The sequence below is a fragment of the Episyrphus balteatus genome, chromosome 3 (assembly GCF_945859705.1).
Source record: "Episyrphus balteatus chromosome 3, idEpiBalt1.1, whole genome shotgun sequence".
Classification (NCBI taxonomy): domain Eukaryota; kingdom Metazoa; phylum Arthropoda; class Insecta; order Diptera; family Syrphidae; genus Episyrphus; species Episyrphus balteatus.
In genome coordinates, this window is record NC_079136.1 from 128,486,325 (window position 1) to 128,495,323 (window position 8,999).

The 8,999-nt window shown below is 33.7% G+C and overlaps 1 protein-coding gene across 1 annotated transcript; it reads left to right on the top strand.

Annotated features, from left to right (window-relative positions):
• Positions 1-602: 602 nt before the first annotated feature.
• On the top strand, positions 603-6,669 carry LOC129913723 (nucleolar protein 10). The gene is made up of 7 exons (XM_055992532.1): positions 603-799; positions 898-1,161; positions 1,243-1,380; positions 4,023-4,238; positions 4,304-4,699; positions 4,764-4,873; positions 5,656-6,669. Exons 1-7 carry the CDS (start codon positions 734-736, stop codon positions 6,593-6,595), a joined length of 2,130 nt encoding a protein of 709 aa, XP_055848507.1. The 5' UTR covers positions 603-733; the 3' UTR covers positions 6,596-6,669.
• The last annotated feature ends 2,330 nt before the right edge of the window (positions 6,670-8,999 follow it).

Below are 8,999 nucleotides of genomic sequence, written 5' to 3' on the forward strand. Positions count from 1 at the left end.
ATAAAGCTTTACAGATGCAAATGTTGCTTCTGTAAAGCATTAAAGAAGCAAAATTGTTAATAGGGATAAACAGCGGACATGTGAACGTAAAAATACCATCAGGTATTATAGCAAAGTAAAAATAATAGAAAAATAAATAAAAAATTCAAGAAAAAAACTCCAGAAAATAATAGTTTTAAAGCAAAAACAAAACAAAACAAAACAAATTTCATTTCGTTCAAGATTTCGTTAACGAAATCTTGTATGGAAAATTTCGTTTCGCTTTAGCAGCGTACTGGGCTTGAAAAACGAAAAGCAAAACAAAATTTTGCATGGAAAATTTCGTTTCGCTTCAGCTGCATACTAGGCTTTACAAAAATAAGACCGAAGACAAAAAACTCTGCCGACAACGTTTTTGTCGTCATTCGTCTTATTTTTTAGGAAAGCTTTTATTCCTGCGAAAGCACTACTACTTTTTGTGTAGAAAATACACTTTGCAAATTATTTTTTGGCTCTAGTCGAATAAGGGTCTAAATCCAACCCAACTATTGTGAATTACCCATTTTATCAACATTTCCAACATTTTCTGAACATACCCATTTTATATTTCTCCCATAAGCTGTCATTTGTCATTCCTCTTTCACACGTGCTGACATTTCTTGTTCTTGTTTACGATTTTTCCACCGAAAGAAATGATTTTTATTAAATTTTAATTTTACTTTTAAATTAACACACAAAAAATAAAAACCCAAAAATGTTTGTTTCGGATGTAAACGATGTAAAAGTCTACAATCTAAGTGCTGGTAAATCTGTACCAGAAGTAAGTAAAATACAAAAAATCTAAAATCCTAAACATTTTTCTCTAACTTGGCGCTAAATCAATGAAATATTTTTGTCCATCCTCTCCCCATAAAATAGTGGCTGACAGATCGTCGAAAACGTTCCCAATTGATGAAAAAAGTCGACTCCCGGCGACAAATCGAATTAATTCAAGACTTCGATATGCCCGGTGTGTCCACTTCCATTCGCATGAGTCCAGATAATCAATATATTCTAGCCACGGGCACCTACAAGCCCCGTGTCAAATGCTATGAAGTCTCGAATTTATCTATTAAATTCGAACGTTGCTTTGACTCCGAAGTGACAACCTTCGAAGTGTTGAGCGATGATTACAGTAAAATGGTGAGGTTTGGTCAAAATTTATAAGACACTAATTGGGGACAACACTGCCATGAAATCTATGTATTTTGTTTATTTTTGAAGGTCTTTTTACAATGCGATCGGTATGTTGAGATACATGCTGCCCATGGCAGACATTACAGACTGCGAATACCAAGATTTGGCAGAGATATGAAATATCATTCGCCATCCTGTGATTTATTTATTGTTGGAACATCAAGTGTAAGTTTTTTTTTTGGGTCGCTGGAACGGGTTGGGTTCGAAATACTGTAGGGGTCATAATTCTGTATTTGAAAATTCTGTGTTTTACATTTTTTTTCAGCCTTTTTACAGGATTTCAAAAGACAGAAGTTTAAAAAGAATTTTGTTTTTTTCAAGAACTATATTTTTTGACGTCAGTTTTATTCGGCCTTATCACAAATTCCATTCGAATCGGATATTTTCTACGATTCTCTTGAAAACAACCACAAAATCCGATCTTAAAGGCGGTTTGTATGAAATTTTCCATTACGAATGGATTCTGTGATTGTTTTTTTGGGGAATCGTAGCAAATTTCCGATACGAATGGAATTTGTGATAAGGCCAATTAAATTCAAATAATGCATATAAAATGTAAAGCATACTTTAAGGCATTTTGTTCTTTACCTAATGCTAATTAAGTTACCATTGGGCACGTTCAAACACCTATCGGATAGGCTATCTGAGATACCCGTATCTGGAATATCTTTTTGAACAAAGAGGTATCCAGATAGCTTGCCCAAGCAGCTACTAAAAAAAATATGTAAATATTGAGAAGAGGAAACTTTTTCTTTTGAGCAAATTACATTTTTTTTATTGTTGAATAGTACTTGCACAATCGCTTTGACTTTATTTCTTGCAATTTTTTTTTATTTTGAAGCTGAATAATCGCCCGAAAAGTAATCAAAATAAAAAAAAGCCAAATGTATATCAGCTGATCACTCGGATACCTGAGGTATACCAGAAATTCTGGGATACCTTCAGATTATTTTTTGACAGAAAATGGTTCGTTTCCTTGCTAATTTTTAACATTGTTTACAACAACAAAAAGCTATCCGATAGCTTTATGTTAGCTCTTTGAACGTGCCCATTATGTTCTTAATGATATTGAGTAATCTGTAATCTCTCTATTTTTGCTATTAACCTCTTCGAATACTAAGTTTGTGTATTCAGCACCGCTTTGACTATTTTGTAAGTTAGTTCTTATTTTATATTTTAAGTTTTGGGAATCCGTTATATTTTTGGATGTATTAAAGTTTAACATAGATACATCCAAAAATATAACGGATTCCAAAAACTCGCAGGATTTATTAAAATATTTTTTGGCAAAATGCAATGGTTTTTTTCGGTTCACTTCCGAAATTAATGGCATTTTTCTCGTAGCCCTTCCGTAATATTTTGATTTGTGTTAAACATTACGAAGAGGCTGCACACTAAAATCTTAACCGGTAGTGTTTAATAGCGTTTTCGTTTGGTCGTCCGGGACTCTCCGGAATTCCTCCGAACGATTCTGAAACTGATCGTTTGGCACTCAATGACAGTTCTAATTCTGAAAAGAAGAGAAAATCGATTCCGAATTTTGAGACAGAATCAAAACGAGAATCACTCACACATGTTCACACTTTAGACGTCAAATTAATGAAATGTTATTTTTTTTTGTTCATTTCTGAATATTGAGATTTTTTTCTATGCCAAACTTTAAATTATATTAAAATAAAGTACAGAAAACAAAAAATAGATAAATTTTAATGGAATAAACACAAATAAACAAAAAAAAACTTTCATCAGGCGTTCGCATTATTTTCCGTTTCACAAATACAAAGAAACCCAAACTTCAGAATCAAAAAAAAGTATCCAAGTCTGTTCGTTTGGAATCCCGGATCGGACAGTCCCGGACCGTTCTAAGAATTACCAAACGAAAACGCTATAAGAATTCCACTGCCATTTTGGGGGCACTTTTTTTGATTTTTTGTTTTGCACTTCTCTCAAAAATTCACGTTTCTCCCTATCAAAAAAAAAAAAAAAAAAAACAAAAAACGATATCGTCCTGTTACTTTTCATAATTTCGGTTGACCCGATGTTTTCGTATTTTTTATGATTCTTCGAACCGGGAATAAACTTATATTCTTTCCATCGATTTCTTTGTAATCTTGGTGCAAAATTACAGCTTTGTTTTTAACACATCTACTCAACTCTTTAGACTTTTGCGAAATTTTCATTTTTTTTTTTATTTTCTAAGGCTGAGAACCTTGATTATGGGTCAAAGCACTTAAATTACCTTTTTTTGTATGAAATAGCATCCACTACTTTAATAAGGGCGTTTTTGGCATTTACTGTTTTTTTTATTCCCTTCTTAACCTTTTACACCCAGAAAAAACCATTACAATAGCATAAAATCTTAAAAAAAAAAAAAAAAATTGCCAATACTTTTTTTTATCCAATGTAAATATATTAAATATATTATATACAATTTCTCATCTCTTTCTCTTTGTCATTGTTATCCATTTAACTTCATTACTTTGATCAATCACATACTCCAATTACAAATGATCATTCAAAGCTTTTGTTAAGCTTCTTCAACATTTTGCGAAATTACAGTATTTTTTTCTATGACCAGATAAAAAAAAAACATAATTTTGAAATACAGAATTTTGTAATACAGCATTTTACTATACAGTATTTTACTCATACAGTATTTTCAGTTACAGGATTTGTATCCTACAGTGTTATGATCATAGTATTATGTATTGTGCAGAATTTTGATCATACAGAATTTTGAAATACAGGAATACAACCCACTCCCCGCTGGAACTTGCTTCTTTTTAATGAGAATTGTATACTTTTAGGATATATTCAGGTTAAACCTGGAACGAGGTCAATTTCTACAGCCATTCGAGTCTGAAGCAAGTTGTTCGAATGTCTGCGAAATCAATCCTGAACATCATCTCCTAATGGTCGGCACAAAAGAGGGCACAGTCGAGGCCTGGGATCCACGAGATCGACGAAAATGTGCAACTGTTGATGTTGCCATGAAGTTTCCTAATTCGAAAAAGTTCCCATCGGTAAATAGGAAATCATCACTTATTTGTTAGTTGGAAAGTTGATTGAAAATCGTTTAATCTTTCAGGTTACAGCGATGAAATTTAAAAATGGCCTTCAAATGGCTGTTGGAACCACCACAGGGCATGTTCTTATCTATGACATACGCTCGCGGGAGCCACTCTTTGTGAAAGACCATTTAAATCAGCTTCCTATTAAGCGATTGGGCTTCAATCCTAGCCAACAATCTGTGTATTCTTTGGATTCTGCGATGTTCAAAGTCTGGGATGAGTCTAGTGGCAAGCAGACTGCCTACGTTGAATCCACATCAAATTTCAATGATTTTTGCACAATTCCCGAAACTGGAATGTTCTTCTTTGCTCAAGAAGATGTCAAAATGATGACTTATTATATTCCTTCGATGGGACCAGCTCCAAGATGGTGTTCGTTCTTGGATAATCTTACAGAAGAGATTGAATCAGAGGTAAAGAAAGATTTTTCATGATAATGAACCAAGTGGAACTATATCTAACTTTTCTTTTTTTTAGGTTGTGGAGAATATGTACGATGATTATCAGTTCATTACCCAAAAGGAACTCGAAGAACTTGGCATGGAAGAGCTTATTGGTACCAAACTTCTTAAGGCCTACATGCATGGGTGAGTATATTCAGGACGTTTCTTTGAAGAATTTGAACACTGGGTGACTGTCATGACCTCGAATGGAAACATTAATAATAATTCTTTACTGCTTCGCCTTAAGGCTACACATAATGGGTTCACCTGGATATCTGACTTCATCACTAATTGGCTGCTGACCCTTTTCTTGTATTCAGGAACCCAGCAAAGTTTTACTATATTAATGTGTCCAATGCTAATTAGTTTCTTTCTGCATCTGCCTTGCCTATTTTTTCAGGATTTTCGTGAAAAAAATCAAGGCCTAAAAAATAGCCAGTTTCAAAATTTCTATCAAATCCATCGAGTGATACATCTGTTTATAACTGCAAACCAAAAGTTCCTTGAAGGCATAGTCGCTGAATTATTCGCAATTGAAATATCGATGTATTTATTTTTCATTCGGAAGCAGATATTTTCGGATCAAGGTCTCGAAACAAGATTTGGTTTGCAGATATGAGTTCACAATGAGCAGGCTTATTAATTTGGGTAAACAAATTACAAATCTATTTTTTTAATGATTTTCGAGAAAAATTAAAGGCTAAAAAACAGTCCGGAAACTGTGTCGTAAATCATGAACGTAGTGCACTTTTAGCTTTCGTGCATCTAATGAACTCATCTATTGAACTCGACTGGAGGGTCCCCTACTAGTGGCTTAGACCACTGCGCCCCTGTTATTCTTATACAGGCTTATTATACCTTGTACCTTGTTCAGATCCGTCTAATCACAGATTATAGAATTCATCCACTAATGATTTTTATTCCAGGTACTTCATCGATGCCCGTCTATACAACAAGTTCAAGGCAACAGTTGAACCCTTTGCATTTGATAAATTCCGCAAGGAGAAAATTCGCCAAGAGATTGCTAGCGAACGACAAAGTCGTCTCCAAATTAAGACTAACCTACCCAAAGTCAACCAGGAATTGGCACTCAAAATCATCGAGGACGAATCAAGTCAAGCACCGAAGAAATCCCAAAAGAAACTGCCGAATCTCCTGGAAGATGACCGTTTCAAGGCAATGTTCGAGAACACCGACTTTGCCATCAACAAGAACACCGAAGAATACAAAATGTTGGCGCCAGTTCTCAATCGAATGGGTAAACTCAAGACCCAAGAAGCTAAGAAGAGAATCGAAGTGGCCAGAGTGGCGGAACTTCATGCCGATGAGGCAGAACCCCACCAAGAATCCGATGATGATGATGATTTGTTCTTTAATAATAAGAGTGATGACGATGACAACGATAAGGATAAGAGTGATGAGAGTTCAGAGGATGACGATCCCAGAGAGTTCTCAAGACAAATGAAAAAGGCTTACAAGGATGTCAAAAAGCAGAAAGCTCAACAAGACGATGAGATGAACGTAGATGACGACGAAGAAGAACCTGCACCTGCACCAAGACAAAATAAGACAACAAAAATGATTCCTATGAAAAATCCTACTACAACAAACTTTAAATTAGATTCCCTCAAAAAGAAGACAAACCGCATGAGTCTTCTAGATCGTGTTCGCAAGGAACAAGCAGCTAGTAATAATGTGGAATTAGTTGGAAGTGGTTTGGGCAATCGACAAATGCAATTCGAAACAAAGAAACCATCGCGTGACGAAAAGAAGCGTGAATTCGAAATGAAGAAGCATCGGGAGGAGCGTAAGAAAGTCATTCGACCAATTAAGTCACTTAAATTGAAGAAAGTTAATTTTAAGTAAAAATTAAATTGAGAACCAAACTAAAATTAAAATAAAAAAATATATATATAAAACTTCTGTAGATGTACCGTTAATCGTGGTCGATTGTTGTTTATTTTTTTTTGTTTTGTTCTTTTCGCAGTTGACTTGTAATTAATTACTCTTGGTTGTTTCCCAGGAACAATTCCCAAGTTGAAGGGGTTCAGGGTCTGTCCTACTCCTGATGCATGGCAAAGGATACAGAACCGAAGTATATGTTGTAAGCTTCAGTTCTGTAAAAAAAAAAAAAAAAACAACGACGAAGCACCACACCAACATTCTGGCCACTCACTCATCACATGCATTGTGTTTCTTCCTGTCGGGTGCGTGTGTTTTTTATTCAGTTTCCTTTTATTTTTTTTTTTTTGGTCTTTATCCTTGTTGGTTGATGGTAAAGTGCATTCATCGGAAGCACAATTAACAGAGTATTGTCTGTTAGTCGTCGTTGTCGTTTGTGGGTATTTTTATTTCTTTTCATGCAGAGAGCGAGGTACTCATCAGCTTTTTTCTTCGCGCTCTACGATATTTATTTACCGAAAAGGGTAGTTCTGTGTTGGTTTTAAGTACAAGAGAGTGCATTGAAGAAGAATATTTTCGAATAAGTGTAAGTCCCGTCTACCATTCGTGAGTATTTTATGGTAATTTGTTGGAATTGAGCAGGGGATGTTATTTTGGTTGGGTTTTGGGTGGATTGGATATGGTATTTTTGGTACATTCATTTCAGTTGCAGTTTATTTTTTTTACGACGAAAATGTTACTGTGAGAACAAGGAAGGACAATTTATAAGTTATACAATACTATATGTAATTGCCTTCTGTTTTTTCTGTATATAGTATGGATGTGAGTTCTTGGAATAATCTGCCAAAAAGGAAACCAATTTATTTGTGTATTCAGTTCAGAGGGGATGCGTTTAAAAGAAAATAAGAATTGGTATGGTTGTTTGGAAGTGATACCTACTTTGTTTCAAGGGAAATGATAATATAACCAACTCATAGGAAATCTGAAATTTTTCTTTGTATCAAAGAGAGTCTATTAAAAGAAAAAAAAATATGTTTTTAATTGAAAATCGAGAAGTGGTTTCGTATTTTAAGAAAAATGGAACTATTTTGTGGAGCATTTCTCTGAATTGCATGGAGCACTTGTTGAGACATGATAACTGAAGAGGAATTTTTTCATATGAAAACCCAATAAACTTTTGCTACATTGATTAGCATTACCTGCTTTATGTCAGTCTTCCAGTTTTGGTCATTTAGACTTCCTGAAATCCAAGAATATGTTTAATACTGATCCATGTATCCTAGAACTTAAGTAACATTACAGACCTTTACAACTGGAATCGCTTAAAAAAAGGTCTATGAAATAAATAACATTTCAAATAACGATGATTAATGCTTTCTTATTGCAGAAATGGCTCTTTTTAAGCTTAACTATTATTTTTCTCAAAAATCGTGGACCTATGTATAGCTTTATTGTTTTGAGCATGTTACGCATACGCCACAGTAACCTGCAAAGGACCAAATCGTTTAATTGATCTGACGAATGATCTGTCTAGGCAAATTTCACAAGAACTGCATGCTTACACATTAATATAGCTTAACCTAGTCGTAGACAGCGACGAAACGTTGAGTAAAAAATGGAATATAAGTTTTTTATTTTATTTGCCAAAACAAAAAAGCTCAAACAAACCAGAAAATAAATAAAATGCACGATATGTTTAAGTTTTTCTATATTCAAATTATGTAAGTAGTGTATATGAAATAAAAAATAAATAAAACAAAAAAAAATCAGTTCTTAAAAAAAAAAAACAGCAGCTTCATAAGCTGCGTTCCTTTGGAAATATTTATCTACTTTTTAGTACTTAAAACTACTTTGAACTACTTTGCTATATTGAAAAAGTAGTTCAAAGCAGCTTTAAGTACTAAAAAGTAGATACATATTTCCAAAGGAACGCAGCTATACTGATCCTCAAAACAAGTACCTATGCGTTAGGGTGTGTCAAAATGCTAAAGTATGGAATTACCAAATGTAATAGCTTTTTAAAGTTACATTACTTATCCAAAATAAATGCTGAGTTTACAATTTTCATTTTAATTAATATCTTTGGCTCGCTCAAAATATAGGAAGAAATCGAAGAAATTTGAGTTTTTAGAGATTTTTTAAATAAATGTTTTTTTTTTAACTGCGCCGTTTGAATTTGAATACAAAAACAAATATATTAAATATATATCTTTATAAGAAAAAACTTTTAAACTTATTTATGTTGGAATTGAACACTTAGTAAAGAGGCTGCGATATAATATGCGAAGGGAAAAATACATTTTTTCATATAAAATCGTTTTTTTCCTAACAACTTCAACCGATTTGAGCGAGCCAAAGACGAACGATA

Excerpts from the sequence above, each read along its gene's own strand:
- LOC129913723 (XM_055992532.1), top strand. The coding sequence starts at position 734 with ATGTTTGTTTCGGATGTAAACGATGTAAAAGTCTACAATCTAAGTGCT. Across the intron at positions 800-897 it reads CTGGTAAATCTGTACCAGAA|TGGCTGACAGATCGTCGAAA; the intron begins GTAAGTAAAATA and ends CCCATAAAATAG. Across the intron at positions 4,874-5,655 it reads CTTAAGGCCTACATGCATGG|GTACTTCATCGATGCCCGTC; the intron begins GTGAGTATATTC and ends TTTTTATTCCAG.